General features: G+C 36.3%; 2 protein-coding genes across 3 annotated transcripts in view; one reads left to right on the top strand and one right to left on the bottom strand.

Moving 5' to 3' along the window:
- LOC6036423 (protein I'm not dead yet) overlaps positions 1–11,978 on the bottom strand; it is a 29,652-nt gene extending 17,674 nt beyond the window's left edge. The window contains exon 1 of one of the 2 annotated variants that reach the window (XM_038261997.1): positions 11,778–11,978. The gene's annotated coding sequence lies outside the window, so the exon portion shown is untranslated. Of the gene's footprint in view, positions 1–8,436; positions 8,825–11,777 lie in introns of those variants that run through there. The other variant, XM_001846423.2, reaches the window with a different exon arrangement.
- A 1,663-nt stretch (positions 11,979–13,641) lies between these two features.
- On the top strand, positions 13,642–14,263 carry LOC6036422 (SIFamide-related peptide). The gene is made up of 2 exons (XM_001846422.2): positions 13,642–13,875; positions 13,933–14,263. The coding sequence occupies exons 1-2, from the start codon at positions 13,737–13,739 to the stop codon at positions 14,019–14,021; spliced, it is 228 nt and encodes a 75-aa protein (XP_001846474.1). The 5' UTR covers positions 13,642–13,736; the 3' UTR covers positions 14,022–14,263.
- The last annotated feature ends 2,581 nt before the right edge of the window (positions 14,264–16,844 follow it).

Raw genomic sequence — 16,844 nt, forward strand, 5'->3', positions numbered from 1 at the left:
TCGGAAGTCAGCTGCAGATGATTGGGTGGATATTTTTGGAAGTTTTTGTTCAAACTGAAATTCTTCACCCGCTGCGTGAGTTCCGTTGCGTGGGTTGGCTCTCACTGAGATACCGCATAGTCGTTGGTTTGATCACGTGCGAATGTTCGTTACGCTTTCATTTGTCAAATCCGGCAGGTATTGTCTCGTAAAAAGTTATTTCAGTGGCTGGCAGGAAAACGTCTGTCAGTGATGTGATTTTTTTTATCAAATATTCTTAGAACCTAGTTTGACAAATCAAAAATGAGAAAATTCAATCTAAAGCATCCCGTTTTGTTGTCTGGATTGATATTTTCAACAACTTCTTTATGGATGAATATCAAAATATTGAAAGCGTAATAAAATTTATATCTTAAAACGACTAATCATGGCAGCGACGGGAGTTTTTTTTCTTCAGAATGTTGTTTTAAGTTCAACGTTTGTGTTGGCTTAAAATCTAAAAGAAAACAAAAAATAATATAAGAATGCATCATAAGTACCCAATACCAAAATATCTGATTTCTTAGCTTCACTTCACTAGCAGACTGTGATTTTAGCGGATGGCAGACTGGATTTCGACTTGTAGTGTGATGATGATCTATGCCCAAGTTGCCTAGGAATTGATAACAGTAACCAATTCCACCTGAACCAGATTTTTACCACCATGACAGTCGTCCATTGGCGGCCGATTCGTGATTCTCCACTTTTTTAAGGGGATAAGGGAAAATCTCCACGGTATCCCCAAATAGGTTTCACTTGGAGTTGGGAAGATAGATGATCTGGGATGCGCTCTTAACCAGTGTTATGACCATTGGCATGATATTTTTTAAGTGACAAGATTTTATTCTCACCAGAATATCTATTTCTAAGCAAATATAAAGTTTAGTAGGGAATGAGCCACAAATTCCATAAAATGCCAAACTTTTTTTGGTTAGTCCACCGTTGGATTATATTTAGTCGTGACCTACATAGCTACGCCACGTAACACCCTCAAAGTAGGAACTCTTCTTATCAGCAACTCTAATCGGCGATAATGTTGGAAGCCTCGTGATAGGGTGTACTTTTGCTTACTGTTCTCTCATAACATTCCTGAGATCAGATTTCAAAAGACGTAAAAACATTTTGTTTTTTTTTTCGGCATCACCCGTAGATAACAATTGTGAGAACTTTTGTTGTTGTTGTCCTCATCCCACAACCTTTCTTTGTTCAGATTAGGGAAGTCGCCTCCTTGTACAAAGTTGAGTACGATGTGGAGATGACGATTATCACCGTATGCAAATTTGCACTGGAATTAAGTTTGCAAAGCTCGGGCGCGTTATTGGACGGTGGGTGCCGCCGCCGCAAGCTGCAATTAAGCTAAAGCTTTTTATAATCGACTGGATCAACGGGTAGTAGAGGTAGCAGCAGCATCTAGGTAATAAAGTCACCCCCGCATCGAGTGCATGTAATTTGCGATGGGTATCAGGGTGGTTTACAACGGCGTGTGCTCTGGGTAATGTGACTAATAAATTGTGCGTTAAAGGAACGCAGTTTAGTATCTAAGCACTGAATTAATTGAAGGTCACCAGGAAGCAATAGAGACTTTCACTTCTTTGAATAGGTTATAAGTGATACCTAATGAATCTGAAATCTAGGAAGTGCTCCTTCATGATCTGAATAATGAGTTCATCGTAATGACTATGTGATAGAAAAAAGAAATAAATTGTTTCCAATATCCATCGAGGATTGTACCAGAACTGAAGCTAAAATCGTAATAAAATGATAATTTTATTATTGAATTAGCGTCAACAAGACAAAAAAAACTTTGGCATGTTTCAAGCTAAGCTGAATAAATTTAAAGTGTTATTTGAAATATAAAAATCTTGAAATTAAAAAAACAAAGAATCATAATTAAAAACAAATCGCCACGAAGAAAGTCACATGGCCGAAATGCCATGACGACAGAGGAAGCAAACGACGGCCCCCAGACGTTCACTGTCAAGTTCTTGGCCTGACGTTGATCACGTAGCCACACGCTGGTTTGGCGAAAGGCAGAAAGTGAACCTGCCAAGCATGGCACACGTACGCAGCGCATGAAATCATTGTCCAAATTTAGAGAAGATGATATCTTTTTGGACTTTTGGACTCAAATTATCTAAAGAAATGTCATATTGTTTTAAGCAAACATAAAATATTTTGAATTATTTGAAAACGGCCAATAAAGCAACACTTCCCACAGCTCCTTATTATTTGTGCCTTTTCTCGCGTATCGCTAGGTCATGAACGCTGAAATCAGCTGTCGGAGTAAAATTGGGTTCGCTGATGTAAGGTGGAGAGATAATTGCGAGCAGGGTAGATGATTCGCCCAACTGTGACGTCTGGCTTTGGCTAGACGAAAGCAATGAAGATGTTATTTCATTCAGCAAATCGTGACAATAAAAAAGTGATAACAATGTGTTTTAAGTTATTGGAATCTAGATTATGTATTCGTTTAAAAAATAACACTATCGTCGGTGAATGATTTGCATTTTGCCAAAATATGAAATGATTTATAAAACAAATCCTAAATAAAAATTAATGTACATTTTGCCCAATCTTATTTCTTAGAGTAGAGTAGGTGACATCAGATAAAGCAAAATTGAAGAATCATTCTGACATGATGCAATGAAGGAAGTATGACATAATTACATCCACAAATTGATTACAAGAGTACCTTATACGTCGTAAACTTATAAATTTCCCGATTTATAATCATTTGAAAATGTTGGATGGCTGCAGATCAAGTGCTTTGTATTTATCAATAAATCAAATTTGAATAGTTGATTTTTGAGAAATGTCCAAAGTCATGAAAACGCTGTACAAACATGATCGGTTTAACTACAAATCACGATTTTCTAAGCAAAAATCCTTAAAATGGCCTAACCCAGGCATGGTTAAATAACAAGGGAAATGCGTAACAATACCTTTCTTTGGTATCAATACTAAATTTTGGTATTATTGGACCCTTTTAAATTTGTATTAAGGATTATGCAAGAGCAAAACTTGGCGTCATACCAATTTAATATTGAATAAATTAATTTTGCGCTAAAGTGATGTCTCAAAGAGAATGCAATCATTGAAAATAGAAAATTTCAAACTTTTAAACATTTTTATATTCCCCAAATAACATTAACAGCTCATATTTGGAAATTGGGCACTTATGTAACTAAAACGCGTTTTGCTAAGAATAGTTGATTTGGCATAATACCTCAATTTTCAATTGGGTCCTAAAATGAAGCTTAGATTGCTGATATTATTGTTTACAGCGATAAAGCTTATTTTTCTGAGTAAAATTACCCTTTGTACGACCACAAAAAAGTTAAAATGGTTTTTTAAAGCAATTTTGAAAAATTAACCTCGTGGTCCTTCTTGACAGAAAAGCTCCTACTTGACAGCTCGTTCCAAGGGGACCACAGTTGATCCATCGAAAAAATGTTGTCTTGTCAAATTTTTTGTTTGCATTAAAATAAAAAAAAGTGATCAGAAATAGTTTTTAATCGTGTTTTTTACCGTTGTACATAAAAATTTACATAGGGCTTTAGTACCCAATTATAGGCAGTGTAACAAGCTAAGAAAACGCTCGTTAAGACTCATAAAAAACGTAAAAATCAGTAAGATATTTTAATAATCATCTTGTTTCTGGTCTTGACAACGAATTTCTTAAAAGGAGTTTTAAAAAATCTGGTTTTGTACCACGATTTGAAAATTATTGTTTTCAGCTAAGTTTGGCATTTTTTCGAAAAATCGGCCTCTTCAAAAAAGATATGCGTCGCCCTAGACGTTATTTCATTTTGCAGAGGTCAATTTTTCGAAAAAAAAATTGCCAAACTTTGAAGGTCTGTACCGAGTACCAGGGTGCTCCAAATTTCAAAGTTATATGTATCAAAAAATGCCCAAGGATCTGGCCTACATGCCAATGATGTTGAAAATAAACGCTTCAGTGGCCAAAAAGCCTCAAAAAGTGACATTTTTGAAAAAATCTTTTTTTATGGGTTCAATCCCATTTAAAATTCAAATGCAAAGCGCCAGCTCCTGTTACGTCCAATCAAGCTCATATTTTGGATTGGAGCTCAATACGCCCACCGGAACAAACCCTTGAATGCCCGCCAAAAATTCATTTTTGTTAGATCCTACTACTTATCTAGTAGAAAAAAAATCTTTCAGATATAAATAACATAAAAAGAAACTCTTAGCCATATTTTGAGCTTTCCAAATGTTATAAGAAAACAAAGGTTTTGAAAAAACTTCATTCAATTTTATGTCCTGTGGCGTTTACGTCGTATTGGCGCTTACGTGGAAGTACAATCAACTAATTGCATTGCTAGCAGGGTAATTCTCCGCCAACTCACACAGCAGTTGCCCCGACCCCTCTTCGATTTGCGTGAAACTTTGTCCTAAGGGGTAACTTTTGTCCCTGATCACGAATCCGAGGTCCGTTTTTCGATATCTCGTGACGGAAGGGCGGTACGACCCCTTCCATTTTTGAACATGCGAAAAAAGAGGTGTTTTCCAATAATTTGCATCCTGAAACGTTGATGAGATAGAAATTTGGAGTCAAAAGGACTTTTGTGTAAAATTAGACGCCCGATTTGATGGCGTACTCAGAATTCCGAAAAAACGTATTTTTCATCGAAAAAAACACTAAAAAAGTTTTAAAAATTCTCCCATTTTCCGTTACTCGACTGTAAAAATGTTTGGAACATGTCATTTTATGGGAAATTTAATGTACTTTTCGAATCTACATTGACCCAGAAGGGTCATTTTCATTAGAACAAAATTTTCATTTTAAAATTTCGTGTTTTTCTAACTTTGCAGGGTTATTTTTAGAGTGTAACAATGTTCTACAAAGCTGTAGAGCAGACAATAACAAAAATTTTGGTATATAGAAATAAGGGGTTTGCTTATAAACATCACGAGTTATCGCGATTTTACGAAAAAAAAGTTTTGAAAAAGTTGGTCGTCATCGATCATGGCCGTTCATGGTCACCCGCGACAGACACGGACGACGAAACAAAGAGAAACGCAAAAAGTAACTTTTTCAAAACTTTTTCGTAAAATCGCGATAACTCGTGATGTTTATAAGCAAACCCCTTATGTCTGTATACCAAAATTTTTGTAATTGTCTGCTCTACAACTTTGTAGAACATTGCTACACTAAAAAATAACCCTGCAAAGTTAGAAAAAACATGAAAAATTTTGTTCTAAATGAAAAAATGACCCTTCTGGGTCAATGTAGATTCGAAAAGTACATTAAATTTCCCATAAAATGACATGTTCCAAATTTTTTACAGTCGAGTAACGGAAAATGGGAGAATTTTAAATCTTTTAGTGTTTTTCGATGAAAATACGTTTTCGGAATTCTGAGTACGCCATCAAATCGGGCGTCTAATTTTACATAAAAGTCCTTTGACACCAAATTTCTATCTCATCACCGTTTCAGGCTGCAAATTATTGAAAAACACCTCTTTTTGCGCATGTTAAAAATGGAAGGGGTCGTACCGCCCCTCCGTCACGAGATATCGAAAAACGGACCTCGGATTCGTGATCAGGGACAAAAGTTACCCCTTAGGACAAAGTTTCGCGCAAATCGAAGAGGGGTCGGGGCAACTTTTCCCGATTTCGTGTGAGTTGGTAGAGAATTACCCAGCAACAATTCCTCATACTGGAAATATCAAATTTGTACAAATTTTTCGTTTTGCCCCACCTTCACCTGCTTTCCTCATTCCTAACCAAAATAGGCTCATACAAAAAATCCGAAAATAATTGAAAAATGACATTAAACTTGGTTTTTGTATAGCATCAAGTAAATCGTCAAGTCACTGAGATTCCGATTTAACTAAGTACATAAACATCACTTAAGTCCACATAACATAAGACAGAGCCACCAGATCTTCAATGTTTTGAACTCGTTTGAAAGATCTATCAATTGTCTATCCAACGATAGGTTTGGAAGATAGATTTCAGACATAGTAATCATACAGATGAGAGAGATTCAGCTTCCAAAAAGTATACATGACAAACATTTGTTAATTTTTCGATTCAGAATCGATATGTATGCATATTGGTGGGTCTATGAGCTTTTTGCGAAAAGCTTATTTTAACAGTCTTAACTCAGTGAGGAATTGCATACTTGAAAGTGAATTTGAAGTTTCGAATGATTCAATTGTCTTTTCGTAGTTCAAATGGCAAACATTTTAAATGGTTATACAGTCGACTCTCTGGCTGTCGATCTTCTCGATATCAATAATTCTCCATCTATCGATGAATTCTTTAGTCCCTTCAATCTGCATACTTCAATAATCTTCATTCCTCGATATTTTCCCTTGCTTGAAGGATCTCTTCCTCGACGGTCCCTTGGATTCGGTTTGCTTTAAAAATCTCTTCCGGTTGTCAATAAATTCACTTTCTCATGGCTTGCATAGACATTTTCTTGACGAAACGAAGCTTTGAAGGGTGTTTGACATCAGTTTGTTTTTGTTTGATGGACGTTGCCATGATTCTCTGGGTATCAAGAAAAAAATATTTTCAATCGAGTCTTTATTTTGCATCGTTCTGTAAACTGATGATTCTCTTCCTCGACGGTCCCTTGGATATTGACAACCAGAGAGTCGACTGTATTGAAATGATTGATTTTTGTAAACATTGCTCTTCTTTTTGTCTGTGTACACTGTTCAATTAACAACAAAAATATGATCTCTGCATGATGTTTCCTTCCCCTTGTATATAGTTCAGTACAATTATGCGAATTCATAACATTCCTCTTCATCATCATCATCATGAAGCAACTACCAAACGGTAAAATGGCGCGAGACTTTAGCATGCAATTGCAAAACTGCATCCCTCTTCTTTATTCTGAGCCAGAAAACCGAAAGAATGGAAAAATACCATTCGTTTACATCGAACGAAGCATCGACAACTGGGCACGTTCCACGATTCACTGCATGGAGCAGAACTGTGCAACATCGCCCAGAAAGTGCATTGTCCCAGCCCGTTGCACATCGCAATCTGCATCATAACTGCACAGTAAATTATATATTGTTTTTTTTTGTTTAATGAGTTGAATCAATAACTTAAAAAATCGAATATTATTGATATTTGTTTTAATGATTAGTTCTAGGTCAGCGTTTACTGAAAAAATCATGTAAACTAACATTCATGTTTTTTTTACTGCGTAAAATCGCGTACAGACAGGCAGCAATCACTGTTCTTGTCGCCAACTGAAAAAGAAACATTCTAGCCAAATTCGACACAGCATAATCAGTGCGCCAAGCCATAAAACCAAAAGGTGACCAAAGGTCTCTTATCGACGACACGATCCCCACGAAATTAATGTCACGCTATCAACCAATAACACTGCTCGACAAAACAACTGCGATGTTGCTATGTTTAGTGATTCTGAAGGGGTTTAACTTAGTAATTGAATTGCGTTCAAAATTTAGGTTAATGAAATCCACAAATTATAACAGTCACTTATGTTAGTTTTGTGTATTACATAGAATACTGTTTATTCTAAGATCATTTTTTTTCTGATATAAACTTCGATGTTTGGACTTTATCAATCGAACCAACTTTGTCGAGTAGTGTTCATGATTTTTTCATGGCATTCTGGGAGTCTTGAACACCAATCGAGGAGGTGTTCTTGTGCTGCTCGCGCAAATTGATGACCGATTCAGCAATTTGCGTTGCTTGATGAATCGTACGATGCAGGCGTTGACTTGAAGTGAAGTGTTCTGTTTGAACACAACACTATCCTGTTTCTTGTTCTGGTTGAGCGTCCCGTGAACCAGGTTCTGGTGATTACTCGGAACGTTACGTAAGCGGGATATTAAATTTCATTCGAGTGACATTCTGACATTGCTTTAGAAGCTCGGTGGCGTGATCTGTTTGAGGGGGATCTTTCAAACAAAAATCGAAACTATTCTTGCCCAAAGTCAGTAGGTCAACAACAAGCGAGACTCAAATCTCTGTATTCATTGAGCAGCGGGGCTTTGCTTACTACAGACATCCGACCGTACGATGTCGGATGGAGTTATTTTTAAACTTTCTACTGGTTTTAACTTATTTTTACTTCGGTCTCATCTGTTCCAATCGTCTAAGCGTTCGAGAGGTTGGGTAAACTTTACTCTGCGTGGTATTGCTAATTGATCTTGGCATATTTTCCTTTCATCACGATGCACTATCCACCACCTAGTCTCACAGGTTCTGTTTAATCACTTGATCAAACATTCAAACTCATTAACAACTTTGTCGCAGACATTGTCGCCCATGGAGAGTTTGAACTATATGGTGTTATACAACAGTGCACACTGGATTTGCTCACTTCCACCAAAAAGAGGGTTAACCCCCCAAACCAAAACATTCTGAACCCAAACCGAACTACTAAAATTAAGTCACACTCACTAGTCGATCGAGCTGTAATCCACCACGAATTGGGGGCAGGTCACTCTGCTAACCAGCACAATTATTTTCTCAATCACACCCAACGTAGACTTTCGCTTTTTTTGTTTTGCTGAATAAACTGCATCCGCTGCACTTTTAGTCACTGCCTGTGTTTAGTCGCGCATGCACTCCCAGGTGGAGGAGTGCAAATTTTTCGAGCCTAAGTCGCGCGCGTCTGTTCGCCGCCGTAATCGAACCCGGACTGAACCGCGTATGAAAATTCAAATTTTGAACTCTCCTCGCACTAGGTGAGCGAACTTCGAGGAGGAATGGATCGGGAATCGGAACGACGACACTTCCTTAGCAGCCGCAGCACGCCACTAGCTCTTTTTTGTGCTGAGCTGCAAACCTCTAGAACACACACGCGCGTACGAGCGGTACAGGAGGAAAAACACATGGGCAGCAACTGCACAATCTCTTTGTACTTGCTTTGCGCTCTCTCCCACGGAGTAGGAGCGCGCAACTCGCTGTCAGTGTGGCGCAATGTGATAAGAAAAACATGCGGCCGGCTTACGGTAGGGCACACACCGCACCGCAGCTGAGAGCCAGAGAGCAAGAGAGGCGTGCTGTGGCGTTACTAATACATTTGAGCGTTTGAGCGCATTTTGGGATAGGAGAGAAGAAGGTTGATTGGTTGGTTTCTTTTAAAAGTCTTCGCAAAAATTGGTGATTATCTTATTTTTCCGGGATTTTCACGGAAAAATAATCATTTTCCCCGGATTTTCACCTTGAAAATCGAAATCCTTATTTTAACTTCACATTACACAAAACATCATTTTTTATTAAAAAAATATTTTAAGCTTATTTTACTACTAATTTTAAATACATATTTACTATTCTTTTAAGAATTCATTATCCGAAGTTTAGATTATTAGAAGGTTTGTAAGAAACTTCGGATAATCGAATCATCAGACACAAGTTTTTACTTTTAACATCAAATTTTAGATTTGGGTCATTCTCCGCCAACTCCCACAGCAGTGCCCTGACCCCTCTTCGATTTTCGCGAAACTTTGCTCTAAGGGGTAATTTTGGTCCCTGATCACGAATCCGAGGTCCATTTTTCGATATCTCGTGATGGTGGGGCGGTACGACCCCTTTCATTTTTCTGGTTTTTTACTAAGACACGTTTTTCAGTGATTTGTAGCTCGCAACCGTGAAGAGATGGAAATTTGGTGTCAAAGGGATTTTTTGTAAACTTAGACGCTCGATTTGATGGCGTTATAAAAATTCCGAAAAAAACGTATTTTTTATTTAAAAAAAAAGTTAAAAAATACGTTTTAAAATTGCTGCCATTTCCCGTTACCCAACTGTCAAAAATCGTGAGATATGTCATTTTATGGGAAATTTAATTTACTTTTCGAATCTGAAATAACCCAGAAGGGTTATTTTTCATTTAGAATAATTTTTTTTTAAATAACGTGTTTTTTCTAACTTTGCATGGTTACATTTTAGAGTGTAACAATGTTCTAAAAAGTTATAGAGCAGACAAAAACAAAAATTTTGATATATAAACATAAGGGGTTTGCTAGTATTCTTCACAAGTTATCAGAATTGTACAAAAAAAAGTTTGTTAAAAAAGTTATAATTTTGACCATTTTTGACCTTTTTTGAACTTTTAACCCCTAAAACTCAATCGTTTGCGTTTGAAAGTATATTTTTTCGGAAAGTTCAGCTAATTTTGCATAAGAATGACCCCTTGGACGATTGTTGTGATTTTATTTACAAAATAATTTAGACCAAACTGAAGTATACAAGAAAATAGAAAAGAATTTTCTCGGTTATAATACAAAAAAAAAAAATCCATGGACAATTTTCACCAGAAATAAACTTTCATCATGCTAAAACTGTTCTTTTCGATAGCGTTTAAGGCCGTTGAAAATATTTTCCTAAATTTATGTACTTTTGATTAGTCTGAACAATACTTTTAAAGATGAAACTTAATAGAATTATTTTAGATTTTTTTGTTTTTTTTTTTTTTGTTTTTGTTTTTTTTACCTGCAACTTACAACAGACACCAAATCGATCGGCTCTAATCTCTGATTAGTTTTCAATACTTTGTATAAGCCACACAGAAAAAAATCATGGTAACATTACATCTGGGAAGGGGTACATCTTTTATGTCAGAAAAAAAGGTTTAATTTTACTCTTTTCAAGTGTAATGTCACTTTTTCACTCTAAATTGAGGTAAAATTACATCATAAAAGAGGTAATATTCAACCTTCCAAAATTACAGCTTCCAAATTTACATTGTTTTTTACTGTGCATCGAGACCTCCGACACTTATAATTTTTCTCTGTAAAGAACATTTATGGGACGTGCAGATTAACAATATGAGGCATTTTTAAATTTGATAATTCATAAATTCATCGAGAACCGTTAAAAACGACTCTATTTATAACTGGCACTTGGGACCTTCTTAAAACTAACCCAGGATATTTATTTACGGTTTGTTATACAATTTCTCAATAGGGCTTTCCAAACAAAAATCTAAGTCTTTCGTCTGGCAGGTAATGTAGTTAAGTCTACCTGAATGCGGGTAGCAAAATAAATCGTGCAATTTTTTAGGTACTGTATTTACAAGAAATCACCGTTATTGCATTGAGTGTGTTTGTTAAATTTACGTTCAGAAACCGTTGTACCTAGTTATAAAATTTCTTTGTTTTCATAAATTCAGATTCATTTTAAAGCAAAAGCCAAACATGATGTTAAAACTGGTATGCAAAAATTCGTGAGAAGTCAAAAATCTAAATTGTATTTGCTAATTGGAAAACCACGAGTTTACTTCTGCATAGCTGATGACTTGAATCTAGGTCAAGGGTGACCAAAGTATGGCCCGCGGGCCAAATGAGACCCACGAGGTGATTTTTTGTGGCCCGCGGGCCCATTTCGAATGATCATGTAAAATAGCCCTTTGACCAATCTGTACAGTAATTTTTAAAAATTAAGGTTAAGTTCAAGTGTGGTTTGGTTGAGCGTTTTAGTAGAATGCTAATTTGACTTATGTTAAAAAACTGTAAAGATATCAAAAATATAGGCATTCCATTCCAAAATTAATTCAAAAATTAGAACGCACCATTTTTTAAGGACTGAGCCTCAAACTTATCTTGTTCCTATAAACCACCTAGGGATTTGAAGTTATGAAATTTGGTGACAAATCTGAGTGCATAACATCTGATTCAGACAGACAAAAAATATTGAAATTTTATTGAAATTGGAGGAAGAATTGCTGAAAAGTCTTTTGCAACGAATTATGCTTATTTTTCAAAGTTTATGAACCAATGTAGCCGATTTTGAACACTCACCCGTTCTAGGGAAATTCTTTCACTGCGGCTTCACTTCCAACAGTTTTTCAATCACCATTAATCAAACAATACTGCGTCACATTCACCGGCACTTGCTCCCTCGGACATACTGGAGAGATGAAGTGATAAAAGCCGTTTGCCTCTGATGAACCAGAGTCAATTGAACCTTATAAATTGTACTATCCGTTAACTGCACTCAAAGAGTGCTGCTGCTGGCGATGCAAGTTGCTGTAACAAATCGTCATTTCACGCGCAAAACTTTAACGTCAATTTGCCCGGGATGCACTCTTGAACACTATTCCAGCGAGGATGATTCCGCTCAACTGTCACTGGCTGTCCCAGCCGATGACTACTGGACACACTATTTCCAGCGATAGTTTTCTCCGAGCTTACATTAATCAAGCCGCCAGGAAACGAGTTGCATGCAGCGCTAATGATAATTTCATATATTTGGTCTACTTTCTGCTTCAGCTTGGGACTGATGAGCTGTGGCTTGAGGAACAACTGCCGGAGCGGAAGGACAAGATAGTAATCTAGCTATTCCGGCAGCGTGTCACGCTAGTATTTGCCACCCACAGAATGTCAGAAGGAAAGTAATATTGATTGGTTTCATTATGTATTGGAAATAGTGAAAATGAAAGTCGAACCACGAATGATAAATGTCCTTGCCGGTAGAAAGTCACTATCAAACTGAACTTAGAACATTTATTCCTGGAGTTCTCCAGGTGAGCTGAATGAATACTTGTGGGAATTGCCGCAACCGTTGGTTATGTGTGTCCTTTACCAGCGTTCTACCTTCAGCCTTCAGAGTGGAGGCCGCGTCGCGTGACATTGATCTTCGTCAATTATTGACTTGTCTTCCAGGCACACCACGGAACGCACCACGCCACACCACGTGGTGGTGTTGGGAAAGGTTAGAAAAAAAAGCGTCAGTTTGATTCATTGGCACTTGGTGATTATTACGTTTCTGTTGGAAGTGGAACTGGTGCGGCAGAACAGCACATGATTTATAATAGTGGTGTTTTAGATATTGGACAGCAGTGTAATTTGATAGTACAAGATACATGATTTTGCAGCATTGACATTGCCTCGATATTTGCTGATATATTATTTGGCACTGAAAAGTTTAAAAAAATTAAATGGCATTTAAACATATTTTCGCTTTCAGTTTGGAATAGCACTCCATGTTTGGATCCTTAATGGTATCGTTATTAAATATAATTATTGAGCTAGAACATTGACCTTTAAAACCCATTTCCATAACATACAATTTTTGAAAAATTGACGAATCGACATCAGAAGTAAGGCTTTTCAATTGTTTAACATTAAGTCGTGGGTGTGCTATTTTGTCGCAAACAGGGAAAGATCGCATAGTCACGATGTTTAGTAACTTGTAACCCATCAATTTCATATCAACATTGATTATTAATTTGTTGCATTGTGTACGTGTAAACGTCTTATTGTTTCCCCCCTAATTATTCAAGTTCATGACCTTTAATATTCGTGACGTCTTTTGACCTTGAAGTCCATATTTATTTAGGACATTTGCTTTTAAATTTTGAACTAACCCACCACCATCACCATATCTTTACCGACAAAACCGGTTTTGCAACCCGCATATTTCACGCAGCTCCAATTCTTCGACACAAGCGTGATAATTAATTAAATAAATCTCCAATCCCGGCCGTGCTAATTGCACGCGCTCCGGCCGGTCCTTGGGTGAGCGCGGGTGGATTGTTTTGGGATTTGCCGGTAATAGCGTGGGGAATCGCAATGTCGGCTTTGATTACGGCTTTCGAGTCCTTAGACACGTTGGCTGTGAACCCAAAGGAAGTCCGTCGTTTAGTATAAAACCCGGTCCGAAACATCCACTCAGCATCAGTTCAGCTTCTCAGCTTTCTCAGTAAGCATTCAGCTATCCTTTCACAGTCCTTCAACAAACCAAACCAAAGTCTAGAAATGGCCTGCATCAAGCTGATTGGATCGCTCGTGCTGGTTCTGCTGATCGTCCTGGCCATTAGCACCACCACCGAGGCCGGATACCGCAAGCCCCCCTTCAACGGAAGCATCTTCGGCAAGCGCAACGGAAACTCCATTGGTAAGAACCATCTTCAATTCAGTTCAAATTCTAATCGTTTCTGAATCCCTCCAACAGAATACGAGGGAAACGCCAAGGTGCTGTCGGCCATGTGTGAAATTGCGGCGGAAGCTTGCCAGTCCTGGTTTGCCCAGGAACAGAAGTAATCCATCGGAATCAAACAGCTGACTGAACACCCCCCAACAACCATGTGAAAAAAAAACTTTGTATTTGTTTGTAATGTAGCCCTCTTAGTGTAAACCAGTGTACACAGTGTGACTGAAAGCAGTCGTGAACAAAAAAAACTAACCTTTGGAAGTGGAATTTGTAAATTGTTCTCTGCAGAAAAATAAAAAAGCTACCGCAAATTCGTCACCTCAATAGCCCCGAGGTAAAGATAGAAAAAAAATTGTTTATATACCTTGGATAACATATCACAACTCCTTTACAAGCTCCTTGAAATCAAAATAATCCATTTTCATTATCATTAAATAAAACTTCACGTATTTTTTTTTAAATCAAACCTGAATCACGTTTTAGGTTTAAGTTTTTCAAATCCAAATGAATCTCATTTGTTAATGACACAATGTTTTTTTTTCGATTTTTATGTAAAATTTGTATAAGTTAAGGGAATAATTTATCATGAAATATGTGCGACATGAATGCCACTGACGTGATAAAGTGTGTTTAATTAAACCACTTATAATAAATATTTATTTAATTTTTCAAATTTGTCGATACTGGAATAATGTCAAGCTCTCAATTCTCAGCGTAATCAAAGCTGAAGATAATTTGCCCAAATATCATTCCCCTTTTTTCGTCCTGTTATTCTCAGCATCGTAAAATACCGGTCCCAAATATAACTGCACCAGCGCAGTCCAACGTAACGTGGTCCGTTCCGAAATTCCCCTCTCGCGTTCATTCATTGCGGTTGTCTGACAGATTAGAAATGTGTTTAGTAGGAATGAAAGAAAGAGATAAATAACGCGAATACACAAGATAAAGTAACGGTTGCTTTACTCTCTTTTATTTTGGTGCAGGAATCATGTAATGAAAGTTTTTTCTATCACTCATCAACTTTTTAAAATTTGACGTTGTGCGCAATTCTCTCAGATTTCGGTAATTCGTTTTTTTTTTGTAATTATTAATCCGGCTGAAACTTTTTTGGTGCCTTCGGTATATCCGAAAAAGCCATTTTGCATCATTAGTTTGTTCATATAGTTTTCCATACAAATTTGGCAGCAGTCCATACAAAAATGATATGTGAAAATTCCAAAATCTGTATCTTTTGAAAATTCCTTCATGATCGATTTGATGTCTTGGGCAAAGTTGTAAGTATGGATAAGGACTACACTGAGAAAAATGATACACGGTAAAACAAATTTGGTGATTTTTAATTTAACTTTTTGTCACTAAAAATTGATTTGCAAAAAAAACACTGTTTTTATTTTTTTATGTGTTTAATGGACATACAATCTCAACTTTTCAGAAATTTCCAGGTTGTGCAAAAAATCTTTGACCGAGTTATGAATTTTTGAATCAATACTGATATATTCAAAAAATACGAAAATTGGTCGCACAATTTTTTCAGCTTCATTTTTCGATGTAAAATCAAATTTGCAATCAAAAAGTATTGAAGTGAAATTTTGTTAAAGTGCACCGTTTTCAAGTTATAGCCATTTTTAAGGTTACTTTTTAGAAAATAGTCACAGTTTTCCATTTTGTTAAACTAGTGCACATTTTTGCTCACTCTTCAAAAAATATTTTTGAAGAGCTGAGAAAATTCTCTATATTTTCCTTTTCTGAACTTTGTTGATACGACCTTTAGTGGCTGAGATATTGCCATGCAACCACCAACCCACAATTTTCTAACGTCGATATCTCAGAAACTAATGGTCCGATTTACAATGTTAAAATATGAAACATTCGTGAAATTTTCCGATTATTTCGAAAACAATATTTTCAAAATTCGAAACATTTCAAAAGGGCAAAACTTTCAATATTACGCTTTTCATCAATATTTTTTCAAAAAGTCAGCAAACATGTGCACTAGTTTAAAAAAAAATGTTACCTAAAAATTGCTATAATAAACGATGCACTTTTTTAAAAATTTCACTGAAGTACTTTTTGATTGAAAATTTGATTTTACATCGAAAAATGAAGTAGAAAAATCGGTCAAAGATTTTTTGCACAACCTGGAAAAAAAATAAAAATCACCAAATTTGTTTTACCGTATCTCATTTTTTTTCATTGTAGTCCTTATTCATATCTACAACTTAGCCCACGACACCAAATCAATCAAAAATTCCTTGGAAAGATACAGATTTATGAATTTTCATACATCATTTTTGTATGGACAGCTGCCATAAAAAAGACCGATTTTGTAGAGAACTGCTCTGTAACGTTATTTTTTTCATTTGACATTTCAAATTTATGGAATTTCAATAAGAAATGCTTTTTCATACTTTACTAGATATTTGCAAACCATATGGTTGTATGGTAAATATTATCATGTTTGAAGTATTTTATGATAGTTTATTTAATTAAATTTAAAAAGATGCCATAATATCAAGGCAGAAAATCATTTTGCATAGCAAATCCAACTTTTTACCTTTAAGGCTGTTTCTCGGCAATGGTTTGGGTTAGTTTGAGAGATGCATTGATTCTTATGTAAAATTGTCCGGGAAACACCATGGTGATACAATAAAATATATAGATATACAGCAATTCCCCACGAAAACAACATGAAAAAAAAAAAAAAACTAAAGTGCTCGGATCGGGCTCAAAAATTTTTTGGGGGTTCCCTGGCCAAAATAATTAGACCCGTAATTTTTTTGTTTGGCCATTAGGGTGACCTACGCCGTGTTAGGGAGGTCTGAAATATGGCCATTTTCGTCGATTTTCGCAAAAACCACTTTTTTCGAAAAATCATAACTCCTCGCCATTTTAACCGATTTCAATTGACCTATAGATGTTTGGGTACCAAAATT

This window comes from Culex quinquefasciatus, chromosome 3, assembly GCF_015732765.1.
Source record: "Culex quinquefasciatus strain JHB chromosome 3, VPISU_Cqui_1.0_pri_paternal, whole genome shotgun sequence".
Classification (NCBI taxonomy): Eukaryota; Metazoa; Arthropoda; class Insecta; order Diptera; family Culicidae; genus Culex; species Culex quinquefasciatus.

What these genes read in the sequence shown, in the direction of transcription:
- LOC6036422 (XM_001846422.2), top strand. Translation starts at nt 13,737, where the DNA reads ATGGCCTGCATCAAGCTGATTGGATCGCTCGTGCTGGTTCTGCTGATC. An exon ending in GCGCAACGGAAACTCCATTG is followed by an intron (nt 13,876 to 13,932) that starts GTAAGAACCATC and finishes TCCCTCCAACAG; the next exon opens with AATACGAGGGAAACGCCAAG.